This window comes from Neolamprologus multifasciatus, chromosome 13, assembly GCF_963576455.1.
Source record: "Neolamprologus multifasciatus chromosome 13, fNeoMul1.2, whole genome shotgun sequence".
Taxonomy (NCBI): Eukaryota; Metazoa; Chordata; class Actinopteri; order Cichliformes; family Cichlidae; genus Neolamprologus; species Neolamprologus multifasciatus.
The window spans coordinates 15,104,163-15,121,874 of NC_140451.1; the positions used below are offsets into that span (position 1 = coordinate 15,104,163).

At 40.6% G+C, this 17,712-nt stretch overlaps 1 protein-coding gene across 3 annotated transcripts; it reads left to right on the plus strand.

Annotated features, from left to right (window-relative positions):
* Positions 1–7,127: 7,127 nt before the first annotated feature.
* agpat4 (1-acylglycerol-3-phosphate O-acyltransferase 4 (lysophosphatidic acid acyltransferase, delta)) lies at positions 7,128–15,614 on the plus strand. 3 transcript variants are annotated; one of them, XM_085182504.1, is made up of 10 exons: positions 7,128–7,837; positions 9,679–9,859; positions 10,103–10,272; positions 10,358–10,519; positions 10,637–10,790; positions 10,917–11,019; positions 11,098–11,173; positions 12,055–12,253; positions 12,349–12,370; positions 12,894–15,614. In XM_085182504.1, exons 2-10 carry the CDS (start codon positions 9,682–9,684, stop codon positions 12,928–12,930), a joined length of 1,101 nt encoding a protein of 366 aa, XP_085038630.1. In that variant the 5' UTR covers positions 7,128–7,837; positions 9,679–9,681; the 3' UTR covers positions 12,931–15,614. The 3 variants fall into 3 exon arrangements, with proteins under 3 accessions (XP_085038630.1, XP_085038631.1, XP_085038629.1); XM_085182505.1 differs by having other exon boundaries at positions 12,352–12,370; XM_085182503.1 differs by lacking the exon at positions 12,349–12,370 and having other exon boundaries at positions 7,405–7,837.
* Positions 15,615–17,712: the final 2,098 nt, after the last annotated feature.

Genomic DNA, 17,712 nt, shown 5'->3' on the forward strand with positions numbered 1-17,712 from the left:
GAAGAGTTGGAAAAGTATCCACGAGCTGTTTGGAAAAAATGATGGCCTTTTCATGCTTGTTGGAGCAGTAAAAATGTTCCTGATAACTTCAGTCATTTGTAAGAATGCTGACACACAAATATGTGAACTCACTCATGTGTCTGCAGACGTAAAATTTATTTTATTTAATTTTTTTATTTGATTTTGCCTCGTAAACTTATCATAATTGTAACGCACATGTTTATTTAGGTATGATAAGTTTTGCTTCGTTAGATTTCTTCTTCTGTGTTTCACTTCTAGACAGGAGCTCACACGTAGCGATTATGCTAACATGTGTGGAACATTTAATTATGTATGTAGCACATCTTATTATTGTCTCGGCAAACAATTCAGTTTTTAAAGTGCATTGTGTCTGACAATGAAATACACAAGATGGAATACAAATTGACAGCTGGGAGAGGCTCCAGCCCCTTTGCAATTGATGGATGAATTATACATTCTTATCATATTACAGGGATTTCAAAGGGGGAAAATCATGTGCTTCACAAATATTTACTTCTTCACACTGTTGGCATGTGTGGTTTTTGCCAAATAGTTCCCTTATTCGAAAAGGCCCTTTATGGAGTGTGCCCTTTATAGTGTATCCTGATATTTTTGCAATAACAAGGCATCAAAGAATAAAGTGAAAAAATACTTTAATAATATGAGAGGACAATAGATTTTTTTTAAAAATGTTTTGTGGACTAAAAAGCATTTGGCCACGTCTCTCAGGGTGTGTTGTTGTCATGTGCCATTGGGTCTCTGTACAACCACAGCAACAGCTTTGTCTGCATTGCTGGCAATAAGTCGGACTCATACCCGGTTTGTGTGTTTGACAGCAATGCCCTCTGTTACCAGGCTTCCACTTTGGTGGCCTCAGAATCTCATATCTGCCTTTTACAGATAATGTGGTTCTATTGGCTTCAATGAGTATTAGCGCCTTCAAGTCAGAGGGCAAAGTTCTCCGCAGTAAAAGGGTGGATTGCCCACTTTGAGTCAGGGATAAGTTGCTGCCCCAAGTGGAGCAGTTTAGGTACCTTGGGGTCTTGTTCACAAGTGAGGGTATAGGGGAGCGGGAGATTAGATCGACAGACTAGTGCAGCATCTGATGTTGACACTCTACCACTCTGATGTGGTGAAGAGAGAGCTGAGAATAAAAACATCTAAAGTCACAAGCTTTGGGTAATGACCAAACGAATTAGATTTTGGATATACCCGTTTATCCAAAAAGAAACAAAGGTGTCTGGACTCCTTTAAAAACGCGGTGAGAAGCTCAATTTTGGAGGGACTGCCGCGACTCCTCCACCAAGAAGTAAACTGAAATTGTGTGGCATTTAATTAGGATGACTACTGGGTACCTCCTCCCAGGTGAGATGTTATAGGCATGTCCTACTGGGAGGAGGCTGGAGCCTATCCCAGCTGTTATCATCATAGAGCCAAGAGGTAGGGTACACAAGCCTGTCATGGAGCCAACAGAGAAGTTCACAAATCACAACTATGGCCTGCTTAGAATTCCCATTTAATCTAACATGCATGCATGCAAGCACAGGTAGAACATGCGCACTACAGAAAGAAAGGTCCCAGATGGTGGAGTCAAACCCAGAGCCCTCTAATAAGCACTAATCACTGCACCACGGTCCCATCCCATTTTCATATCATAAACTGTGAGCATAGCTTTTATGTTGCAAAGGTGAACTCCTCTGGTTGCAAAAAGCAGTGTGACTGTATAAAGGTCTATAGGTGAACAACCTTGCAGATGCCCTATCTACCTATCTAGAACTTCATTTGATAAATTCATGGCATAAATCAATAGGTTCATGTCTTACTGAGTAGACCATGTTCATTCTTAAATTATGCTCCCTTTACAGTAAACAAAAGAACAATAAATGGTAAATGGCCTGTATTTATATAGCGCTTTACTAGTCCCTAAGGACCCCAAAGCGCTTTACACATCCAGTCACCCACCCATTCACACACTGGTGATGGCAAGCTACTTTGTAGCCACAGCCTGGGGCGCACTGACAGAGGCGAGGCTGCCGGACACTGGCGCCACCGGGCCTTCTGACCATCACCAGTAGGAAACGGGTCAAATGTCTTGCTCAAGGACACAACGATTGAGACTGTCGGAGCCGGGGCTCGAACCGGCAACCTTTCGATTACAAGCGGAACTCCCCACTCTTGAGCCACGATCGCCCCACGAGCACCCCATGATCGCGAAATAAAGATGGGTATGGTCAGCTTGGGGTTCCAGATAAGACTTCACTGAGCTTCATGGTGGCCAAATTGGCTTTTAAATACAGTCTGTATTCTTATATCTGTTCATAAAATTATTCATACGTAGGCAGCAGGGTAATGCTCCGTTTTAGTTTCATCTATAAAAATTCATATTTGCAAGTAAGATGGATAAAATGCTGTATAAATGTTGATTCTGCGAAGTAAGCATTAACAGTGGATACACAATTTAGTAAATAAAAATGAAACAGCACCTCGTGTCACTTTAAAGGCAGATGATATTTAGAAAGTGCAGCACGAGCTCTACAGTTCTCTTTCCACTGAATGTAACTGGAGCAAACTAGTTTCAAACCCATCGGAAGCTGGAGACAGGAAAATCCTGGAAACGTCCATTTTATTCCACAAGCACATACTGCATCTCCATGTTGTCTCTTTTTTTCCTGCACAATATTGATCCCTTCAACAAAGAGAAATCCTTGACTGCTTACTGAAGCAGAAACATATATTTCCATTTGGGCGCATTACTGTTGCTCGTGCACATGTGCTCCAACCAGCATCCAGAGTTCTGCACGTGTGATTTTGTGTTCAATCACTTTCTCATTCCTGCACATTCAAATCCCAAATCTGCCACAGGAGGCAAGAGTAGAAGTTGAAAAGAGGATATGTAATTGTATAACTACGCAGCATTTTAGCCCTCTTCAGTGGCGTTATATCAAATAACTTCCCTACCAATCTTTTTGGCACTCTTTTCAGGACCCCTGAGAGAACCAGAACAGGTGTCTCCAGAAAACCTCCCAGTGTTTCACTGACAGTCGGATGTGTGGATGTGTCAGGTGGGGCCCGCAGTTACTTTGACCCATGCTAGAAGCCAAGCCCCTTGAGAAACCGACACTGCATGCATCGGGATCTCATTACTGGCTTACTGTGCATATACAATGTGTCAAATAGGGCTTAGACCTCAGGCTATGTTGTCACTTTATCTGAACTGTATTTTTTTCCCTCTATATATTCAAGAGCTTAAAACATTCATATAGAAAACCTGATCCCATTATCTTTTTTCATGAGATTCCAACATGTAGACATCCATAGCTGCTCATAAAATTTAGCACCTTATTTACTAAATGGCCACAGTTTTTTCCAAGTCAAGGTTTTTCATGATTGTTCTGCCGGGGCAACTCTTTTGACTGAGACTCGTCACGCAGCTGTTTACTGTGCTCAGAAAAGCGCTACACTGTTTTCCTTCGACTTTCAAAGCAGTTTGTACCATCACGTGCACATCAAGTTAGCAAGCCACGCATCACACAATCATAAATAAATTCACTGCATTAAAAGGAAGAAGCGATTTCTCATACCGAGACCCAACACCGCTGGATGGATGAGAAACATATGCTGATAAAACTATTACCTTAAAGAGTTACGCAAAGTGGTTGAATGAGCGTCAATTTGTCGAAATCACAGCCTGTTGATGCAAAACGGTTCATAAATCACACAATCGCAGCGATTTCACCTAATCCTCACTGCATTCTTCATACAGCATGCTCATCCAAATTGCCCCACGCTGCCAAAAGTAAAGATCGTCCTGGCTACAAACTTTTGGCTTTGGCCAGCTGCATCAACCTGATTCACTCTTGACTGAAATATTTCAGCTGCGTCTGATTTTTACGAGAGTAATCAATTAGTTTCCCCAAATAAACATAAAAAGGGGAAATAAAGTTGCAGGCTATTTAAAAATTATTCCGCATTCCTAATAGGGTGACAACAGAGATTTTAAAGATTAAAGTTGATGTTTTGTGGTAAGTTGGCCAGCTTTCTCACATGTCAAAGACGCATGTAGTCCAGCTTCATTACATCTGCTCTTTGGTTTAATCTTGTAGGGAAGCTTTTTTTCCCCCTACAAAAATTATTTTTATAGCCTCTCTGCTTGATTAAACAGTGGGCAATAAATAAGAGAAAGGAGATGTCATGCAAAAAACGTCAAGAGCTGCACTCAAACTCTCAACATTGCTCTTGTATGGTCTCCAGTTGCCTGATGTACCAAGAAGGGGCCAAAGGAGGGCAACGTTTAACAGCAACATATAACTCAGTGAATGAAAGCTGACATCTCTTGGAATGGGCAAACTTGTTGTGGTTCGGTAGCCCCGCATCACTTCTTCAAAACCAGTAACCACATATCAGTTCACTTTTCTTCTGAGAAATGGGAAGACACACACACACACACCCCAACACTCACACACATACACACTTCCTGGCTGCCTACTTTGGATGAGATGCACTCTGATAGATAGCGTTTTTTGGTTTAGCAGCAAATTTCAAGGCACGTTTTCACCCCAATGCAGAGTGATTCTCATGTATTTGCCTCTTGCAAGCTGATTTGGTTTTATCCTGCAGTGTTTCTGCTAAGACGGGTGAACCGTTATTTAAGTTTATTTTGATTCGACCGAGGCATCCAAAATGTCTGTCACTGTGAAATAACTAGTTGAAGTGTGCTGTTATTAAGTCCCCATATACTCAGAAATATGTTTTGTTTATTTTTACTTCGCTGCCATGTTTCACCTTCACTGCACATAATGATTTTTTCTCAGACTCTCTCTGCAGAGCTTAAACCCGAGTTTAACACACATATGGAAGAAGGATTTTTATGGAAACACAAAATGACTGGAAATTAATCCAATGTGCTGCTTGTGGTGAAATCTGAGAAAAGCATTTCAAGAAAGTGGGAAAAAATCTCAATAATTGTTGCTTATGAGTATTTTAAATATGTAGTAGTGCAGACTAAGATTCTGAGATGCTTTGCCTCATAATTTCTGTGGTTACAAAGTGGCCTGCGTATCCTAGACTTCCCTACAGCCCCTTTGCTCTGCTTGTGTTTAGCATTTGACATGCCATGTGGATCTGATGCATTATAGGACCTTAAAATGAGAGCCAGAAACACCTCATCAACCCACTAGGTTGGACTGTAATAAAACACCATCAGTCTTCTTACCGAAGCTTTGGGTTACAAAAGAAAAAAATAGAAAAAAGAAATGTATGTTTGTTGGATTGATGGGTCCATTAAGGATGGCATATCACACTTTTGCAGATTAAATAGAAAACAGATTTGGTATTTATAGCATAGGGAATGACAGGACTATCTATCCTGAGACACTTTTCTTTTCTAATGGAGTCGTGTTTAGTGAATCTTTACTACCCTCTGGTGTCAGCAAGTGGTATTACGTATGTACGTGTATGACGTATTCTTTTTGCGGTTTCCACATTCCAGCTAATCAACAGATGCAAGGATATTGATGGTTACACCCATTTAAGGAGGGTGTACATTGTATCACAAGATACAATAAGATAGTTGATCAAACTGTTTCACTAACTCATCTACACAAAGGATTTTGTAGAGGGTGCAGGAGTTGTGGCAGTTGTTGGAGGCAGTTCTTTCACTTAAAACGACAACTTTAATTGCTACATTTTGATTTTATTCTCAAATAGTGCTTTGAGTTTAATCTAAAAATTTCTGTGCTGTGCAGAGCAACGGGGGAACTGTAGCTGAACTGAGCAGAGAGTCCAGAGTTTGGAGAACTAATACAAGCAGGGTGAAAGAGTGAAATCTAAAGTATATTAGCTGAATCAAATGGGTTTCAGGCAGAGGAGCAGAGCTGAGACAGAGCAGCAGTAGTGGTTGGGTGGAGTTGAGGCAGTTGTGGACAAGATGTTAAACTTTCTTCTTCTGCTCAAATTTAGTTTTTTAAGGGGGTTGGAGCCCTGCTGCCACAGGTGACAGGGCAAGGTTCACCATGGCACCATGGACAGGTCTCCAATCCGTCGCAGCCAACCTGAGCTTAAACTGCCTATGTATATGTATATTGATAGCAGACTTACTTCGTATGATAGGAAAATTTATGGCAGGTTTTAGGTACAATGTTGGTATGCCTGACAGTCTCATTTTGCAACAGAAAAATAAAGTGAGATAACTTTATCTTACTGGATAAAACAGACACTGACAAAGTCTAACTTTGCAGATATAATAGTTAAAAAAGGAGATAAATTGCAATATAGTTTAATGTCTGTGAAGGTTCTCAGTCATCCAGGTCATCGTAGTCAAAGGAGCTTGCAAAGAAAAGCGTCTGGACTTCTTTAAGTTACTTGAAGACGTTTCACCTCTCATCCGAGAAGCTTCTTCAGTTCTAAGGTCAAATGGTGGAGAGTCCCAGATATAAACCTAGTGGGAGTGTCCCCCCACAGAGGGACAAAAGGACCCCCTGATGATCCTCTAATCGCCTGAGCCAAGGTGTGGAACTGGGTGTGGGTCCCAATCAGCCAGAGTTTCGGGTGAGTTCATTGTGAAACCTGGCCCCACCTTATCATGCGAATTCCTGAGGTCAGATGGCCCAGGGTGTGAGTGGGCGTTAAGGCGTCTGGGAAAGAAGCCATCTATGTCCACTGTGAGCGACCATCTTTGAACAGAGGCGGTGGTTTACGACACCAACTCTCTGCCATCTATAATCCAGTTTTGAGATCCCTTCCCAGACGCCTTAACGCCCACTCACACCCTGGGCCATCTGACCTCAGGAATTCGCATGATAAGGTGGGGCCAGGTTTCACAATGAACTCACCCGAAACTCTGGCTGATTGGGACCCACACCCAGTCCAGATATTTATTCACTGCATTTATTTTGAGTTGAGTTTGAGTTGCTCCTTTAAGTAAACTTTTTTCTTCTACGTACATACACTGCATTACCAGCAGGGGGAGCTGGCCGCATGCACTCCATTAGCTAGTGGCAACGAAAGTAATTTCAGCCAATTACATTCAAGGGACGCCCACTCTGTGTGCTGCTAAATGTTACATTAAAAGACACGAGGACGCCTCGCCGTCGTTACTACTCTTACCCACCCAAATCGAAACAAGGAAGCGACTTACGACGTTTCTTGGGTTTCAGAAGAATTTATTACGCGTATGACGAAAGCGTTGCGCCGCCCGTGCCTCCCACGCGCTTCCCGCTTTACCTGTGACCAAATTTGGCATCGGAGCTGGAAGGGAAAAGAAGAAGTCTCACTCAGCCCGAGTTTGTGAAACCAACAACAAAAAAGAGTGTAACCGCACCAGGAAATGTTGGGATATAGTATAACTTTCTGTTAAAAACATTTTGTTTTTTAGAGATTATATCAGACATAATAACTATATGAGAAGAAAAAGTCTATTATTACTACGTCATATGTGTCGTTGTATTAGTCATATGTTCCACTTCATTATGTAGAGAAAATCCTGTGTTTTGATTGGGCCAACAAAGAATAGACGATCTTCGCGCGAGGCTGTTTCTAGAAGGTGGCGCAGGTTCACACAAGTCTTCATCCCGCGATCCAGGTTTGGGCGGCGGATGGGTGTGGTTCCTCATGCTGAGGGACGTTTCACCAGATGGTCGGGTTGGTGCATAGTTCTAGGCTTGCGCACTAACAGCTGAAGGACGAGGGACATCGCGAACTAGAGGTGGCATGGACGCGTAGTGGGATAGTGGTGTTTGGTTGTCTTTTAAATTTGTTCATTTACACTGTTTGGAAAGGTGTCTGAGGCAGGACCACTGGGCGCTAATACAGAATCGAGGTAAGTGTCACGTGTTTGCAGGTGTGTGGGTTTTGTGTTTAAGCAGTTTGGTCATTTTCCAGTCTTAGAGTGTTTCTCTGTGCTCGGAAACAGCCGCTAACCTAACAGTTTGCGTAAGGAAAACTCAGTAAACACAGAGAAGGCCGTTGTGGGATTGACTATGAATAGTTGGTGATACGGTTTTCCCTGTTCCTGAAAAGGTCATGTGTTGTTAGGAGCAAACACTTGCCCTCTGATTGGCTGTTTGGCTCTGGAATGCATCTCAAAGACACTATTCAGAGGGGAGGGGGGTAAAAACGTTCAAAGAAATCCTTTATGTCAGACTCGATTCATGTTTTAAAAACTCTGAAAACAGTTTTGATCACAGCCTGGCTTTGTGTGGAACAAATTAATAAAAGTATATAACATATTTTGTTTCTTTGTATTTTATATCCTGGTTGCTTGTGCCTCAAAGGTGGAGAATGTATATATTATTCTTTATTATTGTTTTTCAAACGTTTTAAAAAAGGAACTATTAGAAAGAAAGAGTTGGGAAATAGGCTAATATACTGAATCATGTGTCTATGTATGGAAAGACAGTATATGAGACAAAAACAGAAGTTGATAATTGGTATGATCATCTTTACTCTTCAACACAGCGTGAACGCTTTTATGAAAGATTTCTTGTATTTTATTAAGCAGTCTTCAGGAATGGTTCTTCAGCGTTCTTGAAGGGCATCCAAAGCTCTTTTTATTTTGGATGTTGGCTGCCTTTTGTTACATTTTCAGTCAGGATGATTTCACGCTGCTTCAGTGTCGAGGTCCGGGCTCTGGGGAGATCAGTCTCTTGATCGAAGCTGCTGTCATTTAGAAACTTTCCAGATGGTACTTCGTTGTGGATCAAAGTCTGATGCCACTTTTCTGTCTTTATAATTCATTCCTACATCACTGTCGGAAATACAGCCCCAGACCATGACAGAGCCTCTGCCATGTTTTGCAGATAGCTGTTGATACTCCCGGTTGTACATCTGTCTACTGATCACTGAAGCCTCATGAAAAGATCTCAGTTAAAGGGTGGCTTTCATTCTTAAGGAAACAGGGAGAAAAGGACTATAATGTGGATTGGACTGAAAGAAATATGGCAACTGGCCTGATGGCGTGATGAATCCAGATTTGAAAATTTTGGTTCAAATTGCTGTCAGTTGAGGAAGGCCCACATGCATCTCTCAGGTCATGTGTCTGGTCATTTATCTTTTGTTTGTTTTTTAAAAAAAATATTTCTCAAGGACACAATTTTCGAGTATTGTCCCTGTTTGCTATAAATGTTTTTTTTAGTCCTGTCATTACTTCTTTTGTCCTACACTCGTCCAGTTTCCTCATTTGTTTGTTGATTCTTTTTTTCCCCTCCTTGATGGTGCAAAGATACTGTTTTTATCCCTGTCAAACGGTGTTATCTTTGACATGTTTCATAGTTTCAACAAAAGAAATGGGGACAAATTATGTGTGTTTGCAACAGGCTGCCAGAATCAGAGAGACACGGCACTGGTTCTAGAGTTGGATCCTTTTTTTAGTGGCTTGACAAGCAAAAAAACAGAAGAACGCTTATTTTAAAGTGGTCATGTACAAGGACTGAAAAGCCTTGTGAATTGTTGCTCAAAGCTTCTTTTTAAAATATAAAAAGGTCGGGCTACTTGCAAAGTTTAAAAAAATGAGGTTGGTTCCAGACTTTAGGACAGTACAGTACTGTACATAGTTTCTCTACCTTTGAGACACAAGCAATCAGAAGCCAACAAAAAAAAGAGATGATTTTATTTTATTGTTGTTACCTGATGTAATTAAATGTTTCTTATGAACTTTTACAGAACATGGGGCTTCTTCAGCTGCTAAAATCCCAGTTCTTGTGCCACCTGATCATCTGCTATGTCTTCCTGGTCAGCGGCCTTATTATCAACCTGTTGCAGCTTTGTACTTTACCTGTGTGGCTGGTCAGTAAGCAGCTGGCCCGCAGAATCAACATCAGACTGGCCTACTGCATCTCCAGCCGTATGTATAACCTTAGCTGTACCATTACAACCTGGCTGTTTACCAGAAGCAGAAAAGTTTCTTCTTCTGCTTCTGGGAAGAAGAAACTTTTAGTTTCAGTGGTTTCAGTGGTGGTGTTGGTGTGATGTTGTGATAACCCTCTGCTGCACGAGTTCCCAGAACTCTGTACTGCATGGCATCATTTCACAAAAGCAATCCAGGCGCCCTTTACTCACATGTACCTGTTTGCGTCTTTGTCCTTAGAGATGGTTGCTATCTTGGAGTGGTGGTCTGGGACAGAGTGCACACTCTACACTGACCCAAAGAGTTATCCACTGTATGGAAAAGAAAATGCCATTGTGGTTCTCAACCACGCTTTTGAGATAGACTTCCTGTGTGGTTGGACCTTCTGTGAGAGATTTGGAGTTCTTGGGGTAAGTGAAAGTAACCCAGAAAACTTCACCCACCCTTCAATTCAATGCTTCGCTCCAGTTCTTTCAATGTGTTCTCAACTTCCAGAGCTCAAAAGTGTTAGCCAAAAAACAGCTGGCTTATGTGCCGATCATCGGCTGGATGTGGTACTTCTTGGAGATAGTTTTCTGCAAAAGGAAATGGGAGGAAGATCGAAGGACGGTGAATGAGAGTCTTGAGAAACTGCGAGATTACCCAGAAAACTTCTGGGTGGGTTTCAGTCTGTGGTAATTTTAGAATCAAGAGAAGTGAGAGTGATATTTTTGTGGCCATAATTATAATATAATTATATAACACCCAACTTTTTTTTTTCTTTTTTGGCAAAAGTTCTTGCTTTATTGCGAAGGGACACGCTTCACACCAAAGAAGCACCAGGTCAGCATGCAGGTGGCTGAAAGTAAAGGGTTGCCCAAACTAAAGTATCATCTTTTGCCCAGAACCAAAGGATTCTGGGTAACAGTTCAGAGCCTCAGAGGGACGGGTGAGTGTCTCTTTGTCTTTGTATTTAAATGTGGCCACCCGATCAGTTTTATGGGGCGAGGGGGTGGATTTGCAAATCAAATGAAAGGTGGGGCTGACTAACCGCCGCATGTTCCGTGTTGTGCAGCTGCGGCTGTTTACGATTCCACGCTGAACTTCAGAAACAATGAAATGCCGACTTTGCTGGGGCTTCTTAACGGGAAAAAATATCACGCAGACTTATATGTGAGGTAGGAACTGATGTTTGACACACTTGTTGCTTTTCATTTCCTGTGTGCTGGTGTAACCTTCATCTCTGTGACATGCAGGAGAATTCCTCTGGAGTTGATCCCAGAAGATGAGAAGGAGTGTGCTGAGTGGCTCCACAAGCTTTACCAGGAGAAGGTGAGAGTCTTAAATATTCTGATGGATGCATGATTTCCAAAAGAGACGCATTAGGTAGAGGTACTAAATCACCCAGTTTCTTATTACTGAAATAGAAGCCATACTGATTAAATATGTAGCCTAAAATAAGTGCCTCTTCTTTTTTTCCCCCCTGAAGGCTGATGCACTGTTTCACACTGAATAGTAGTACTATAAATAAATGGGTGGCTCCATCCTCTTGTAGGGGTATTTTTGGTGCTGCAGGAACTGGTAAACAGTGTCTTTGAAATTTTTGATCCAGCCACTGATCTTGCAGATATGCCCAGAGAGCCAAAACCTGAATCTGGAATCATCTCGGATTTGAATTCCACATGAAAACATAAAGATTTTGGTTTAATTTAAAGAAAGCAGCTCCAGAAGAGAACACAAACAATATTAAAAACCTGGGAGCTTTTGCACTTGAGTGAAAGATTAATGTGAGGAAACATTTATTGCTCACCACAAATGGCATTAGTGGTAAAAATTAACTTTGAGGGTAGGAACAGTTTGGCTCGCGGACCTTTTTATGGAGATAGAGTCAATGTCATTTAACAAATTGACCTATTACTATACACAGTTTTGAAGGTGTGGTGAGCTTATCTGTGTTTTTGGCTGACCGCCATGCCACCTTTTAATTACTTTTCAATCGATGCACTTTATAACTGAACTCTTGAATCTGAACTTGGGAATGTTAAACTTTGTACACACTTGGTTCCATTTTAGCTCTTACTGTTTTTTTTTGTTTGTTTTTTTGTTTTTTTTAGACACACGGCAGCCACGTGGCTTTAAAAGAACCAACTTTAGCCGTGCTTCCCTGTTGTGGGTTTTGGTATTGAGCTGCCGTTGCATTAATTTGTTAACAGGATAGCTTTCAAGAGCACTACGCAAAGACTGGGCGCTTCCCGGGCCCCATAATGAGTCCTCCTCATCGACCATGGTCCTTGATCAACTGGCTATTCTGGTCCTGCCTGCTCCTGTACCCTCTAGGCCTGCTGCTCACTCAGCTGATCAGCTCTGGATCAGTATTTACCATCGTAGCTTCCGTGGCTGTCTGCTCTGCAGGTTTGTGTCATCCATTCACAGGCAAGGTCAAGCCACCCTAATACAGCCCACCCCTCACTTTAACCAGCTCCTTTTTGTCCAAATGTTACATAAAGCAGCAGATTTGACACCTCCAATGTAAGTCTCCCTCTTTTATTTTATTAATTTATCAGTATTGGGAGCATGTTCATAACAGCATTCAGGCATGTGCTTAAAATATCAAAGTTAGATATCAAGTCATCCACCTGATTCTTTTTATTATTATTATTTCACTGGTTTCACTGTTAAATGGAATTAATCACTCTAACAGCACGGGCATGTTGCAGTTTCCACAATAAATAAGAGGCCTTGATACAGACTTGGAGGAGATGGCTTAGGTGTTATCAGTTATTTAAAAGAGCCAGTTAATGTGCAGGTAAATGTTAACAGTTGTAACACCTTCTTCTCATTTCAAAGTGACGTATTCAGCCACGTCACTAAATTGTCATAATAAAAACGCTTGATAATTAAAGGGCATATGCACCACATTCAAAGTCAAATTTACTGTGGAAATAAAAATGTCCCATTTCAAAACCTGTCAGCACTTCTTTGTGACTCACTCAAACAATGCTGTAGCTTCTCTGAATCCTGTGGTGATTTTTTTTTTCTTTTCTTCCCACAGCTTCACTGGGAGTTCGCTGGATGATTGGCCAGACTGAGATAAAAAGAGCCTCAAACTATGGGAATAAGGAGGTTTCTCTAAACAACAACTAGTGGATTCTGGAAACGGCCTCTTCTTATTGCAGAGCTACTAATCTGCAAACTGCCGTCAGGAAAACTTGTGCCAACACAGTCCTGCCAGACTGCCATTTACAAGTGCAGACCTGCTTCAAAGCAAGCCCAGACAGGATAGTTTTACACTAACGCAGTGCTGCAAAAGGCTGGAGACTTAGTAAGCAGGTTAAACGAAGGAGTGCTAAGATGAAATGCAGATTAAAATCAGAGTATATTTGAGAACAGCCAAGACCAACATTTGCTATAGAAACAAATTTAATTCAACCAAAAGGCAAGTGGACTACCTCTATGATTGCACTGTAATGCACAGATGACATTTAGGAGGCAAGAGAAAATAAAAATTTTGCACAAAAAAGTGGCCTTTGTTGTTGTTTGTACTTAAAAAAAAAAAAAAAAAGTAGTGAATGAATGTTATGACGAAGATCAGGGCCTTTTTTCTGCTCAAATTTGGCTACAATCCAGACAAAAGAACAGGACTTCACCAGCAAATAGTTTATTATTTAAAAAAACAAAACAACCTGAGCCTTCCAGTTGATATTTCCTCGTCTGCTAAGGCAAGGATGACTTACCTCCCAGTATGAGAATAATTTTGGAGCATTAAGACATTGAATAGATGCTAAAGCAGCGTCTCAACTGCGACTACACTGGACGTAATGTAGAAACTCGTAGTCAGTTTATATTCTTCAGGTAATGAGTGAGATTGACCAGCTAAATTACATCTAATCTACACGTGTGGCTTTCTTTTTTCCTAAATAAATCAGTAAGTGAACCGATGTGCCGCACGGTCCCATAAATATAGTCCGTCTGTTTATATGTTGGCAGTAAAAACAAAAGTTCCAGTAATTTTTTGTTGATATTCACTGTCGCGGTCTTTCCATCTACGGCTGTGTGACAAAGTAATTGAAGTTGGTGCGATTTGCATGGTCTGAGAGGACAAAGGACAAAGCTCAAACTCCATGCGTCTCCTGTTTGCCCACGACCATCAACCTTTTGTTACGGTATGCTGATAAAGAATGAGAAAATGGTAAAAATAAATAAATAAACTGTTAAACAGTGATGCAAGCATCCAGTGAGGAAAAGTAATCATGCAACAAGAAGAAAAAGAGAAAATGCCAAACCACAGAGACACCTGGTGGTAACACGCCAGCAGGACACAAGCTAAAATTTCTTACCTGCTGATCCTGATGTCCTCAGGTGCTGGTTTAATGTAAATAAGTAAACAGTGAATCAATATCTTCAATAACAGAATTGAAAATATTAATAGGGAGGCTGATGCTGAATGCCTCGATTTAGACATATATGAGAAAGAAGTGTATCAATAAGTTTGGATACAAACTCAAAGCTCAAGCCTCATATTAGCTGATGTTAGTTAAAGATGGTATCTCTGCACAGCTCCATCAACTTTATTTTTGGGAAAAGTGACCTACATGTGTAGGCAATGGTTAAATTAATAAATCAGTATGAATAATTTTATACAGGAAATGGTGACTAAAAATCAAAACAAAAGATGAGTAAACCTCTTGACCTTTGAGAAAAAAATCACTTAAAAAATTACTAAATTTGAGCCACTTGAAGCACATTAACACATGAGCTCTGTATGCATCACAGGTCTTTTAAAGTTCACACATTTGCAGGTCAGGCCTCTGAACATTTTCCAATGCAAACAAACGTGCCCACAGTCCAGTAGTGATTCATCATAATGTAAACCCATTTTCCATTTACACAATATAAAACATGTAGTTAAACTATTAAAATCTAACCTTAACCTGGAGGAAATTCTCAGAAAATTTCACAGCATAGACATAGGTTGTTTTCTGATTAACTCTTAATCAAAAGATAAGACATGAAACCCTGGTCAAGTGCATAAAACAGAAGTCTCTCACACAAAGTAAAAAGCCTTAGAGAACTCCTCATTTCTGTATATTTAACTAAAAAAATTAGGACTGTGCGCAGCACTGTACTGAATCATTTTCCAACATTTGTGGAAACACAGTATAAAAGGCAAAAACAGAGTTTGTACAATTCCAGCAAGCAGGAAAGTCAATATTCAGCATTACTGCCTTGATTCTTAAACACGGCCTGAACTCTCTTATGCAAGCTTTCTTCTAATTTCTTTAAGCAGTCTTCAGGAATAGTTCTCCAGGCTTCTTGAAGCTCATCTTTGGATGTTTCTGCCTTTTGTTCAGTTATGTGTTAAGACCATCGCACACCGGTTCATTAATATTAAGGTCCGTTCACCACTGACTTTCACAATTACAGTGTTACACAAGAACTGCTGTTGTGTAACTTGACACAACAACCATATTCATTTTTTCTTTTGAGAAACCGTAAACTGTAAATTATTGAATTTCTGTCTTATTTTTAAGGACATGACTATCAGAAACTGTCCATCTGCTGCAGATAATTTATTTCAGAACTAAAATGTCATCATTTGTTCTCCAATGTGCAGGATATGCCAGTGTTAAATGGTTTAATAAACAAGCAAACAAACAAAAAGCATTCTTGTGGAAATGGTCAGGACCAGGAACTGGACTGAAAATGAGTGAAAAAGAAGCCAATGTCCAAAGAGAAACTTTTGGAAACCTGGAGAATTATTGCTCAAAACCACTTTGGAACAAAAGAAAGCCTGGCTTCTTGCAACCAAAACACAAAGAAATGAGTAGTGACTCAAACAAATGGTGTCACATTTGTCCTTTCTTCGAGTTTAATCTGTAGCTTTATGTCATAGTGGCCTGAGGTGCTGTCACACCTTATGAAAGCACTAGCCTTGAGCTGATAATGCTGTGCCTCGCCCATCAGTTCAGGCATGTGACATGAAGACGTGGCTGTGTTTTACAGCTTTGATTCGTGCAGTAAAGCACAATAGACCTACTGCAGCTGCTAAAATCCCTCTTCCTGTGCAGTATAATCAGCATCAGAATGGCCTATTGCATCACAAGCTGTGTACATTAATGCCATTCTCAGCTACAGAGATCACACTTGGATGTTAGGTGTTGTTGCTTAAAGGAAGACTTGTGTAATTTTATCTTGTTGCAATAAACACGTTCAAAAACAGTTTTGCATCCAAAGACATCAGTTTGCATAACACATGACACCAGTTAAACGACTTTAACAGCAGTACTCTAAAATAAAACCTTTAAAGTGATAGCAGGATTTCCAGCTTAGTGGTGGTTCATTTCAGAATGTTCATTATTCCCAGATTGTTTATGGAAATTCCTGTGAATATGGTCACAGGTCTTTGAGCAGAAAATGCTAGCTATATATGTAAATCAAATGAATTTAACAAATGGTACTTCCAGTTGTGGTCAGAAATTTATGTGCACTTGTCATGGGCATGAATGTCATGGTAATTTGGGGATTTTAATGATTTCGTTGAACTTTTATTTTTCCAGAAGTCAGGAAGCTCTTTCAGAGACATTTCTAAACAACTGCAGATTCCAAAATCATCAGTTCAAATAATCCTGCATAAGTAAAAGTTATGCAGATGTGTCACAACTTTGTCATGGTCTGGAAGAAACTGTTACCCTTAGAGAAGAGAGAGGAAATTGGTTAGGAAAGTTCAAGCGCACCATGAAATACAAACGTGTAGAATGGCACCAAGTTTTACATAACTGTGGTCTGAGAGGGTGTTTCAAGAAAGAAACCCCTGCTCCAAAATAGACAGATTCAAGCGCAACTGAAATTTGCAGCTGCCCACATGGACAAACCAAATGTTTGCTGGAGAACCGTTTTATGGTGAGACGAGACAAAGATTGAGGTGTTTGGCCACAATGATGAGGCATGTTTGGAGTGAGGCTATCAAACCTAAGAACAATGTGCCAGATGTCAAGCATGGCGGTAGTAGCATCATGCTCCGGGACTGTTTTGCTGGTACTGGTGAAGTGGATGAAATAATAAAGAAAGAGGAGTGCCTCCAAATTCACCTCAAGTCAACAGGCAGATAACTAAAACTGGGACACAGTTGAGTGTTCCAGCAGGGCAATTATCCCAAACACACATCAAAACTGGTTTTGGAGTGGAGAAAGCAGGCTAACATTAAGCTTCAGGAGTGGACTCCCAAAGCCCTAAAATCCTATTGAAAATTCTTTTGACTATGAACTAACTTCAAAGTTGGGCCCGTGCCAGGAAACCAACAAGTTTAAATAAAATTTAGGGATTCTGCCAAAAGGAGTGGTCAAATATGCAACCAAAATCATGCCAGAAGCTTGTTGATTGCTACCAAAAGCCATACTAAGTTGGTTGAGATCCAACTTAGTATGGGACATTTTAACCACACTTCTGTGCGGGTCTATGTATGTATTTGACCCTGTGTAGATTATGGCCAACCTAAAATAATGCATTTTAATTCTCATTTTCTAAAGTCATTAAAGATCTATCATTCCACCCTGGAAAAGAACAGTTCAAAGAAACCATTAAAAATCCGAAATTACAACATTCCCATGATGAGCGTATGTAAACTTCTGACCACTTCTGTAGCTGCTGCTGTCTTCGCTTGGGGGCTACATCTGTTTGCAATTGCGTGCTAAACTTCTGAATCAAAAGATGGCTCATTGGGGTAAAATACAGCAAACACTATCATACAAAAAATAAGACCTGCGAATTAAGGTCTATTCTTATCTGTTTATCTTATTTATTCACATGAAATGTAGTTTTCTAATGTCATTAGCTTGAGGAAACACAGAGTATTTATTGTAAATGCAAGGTCA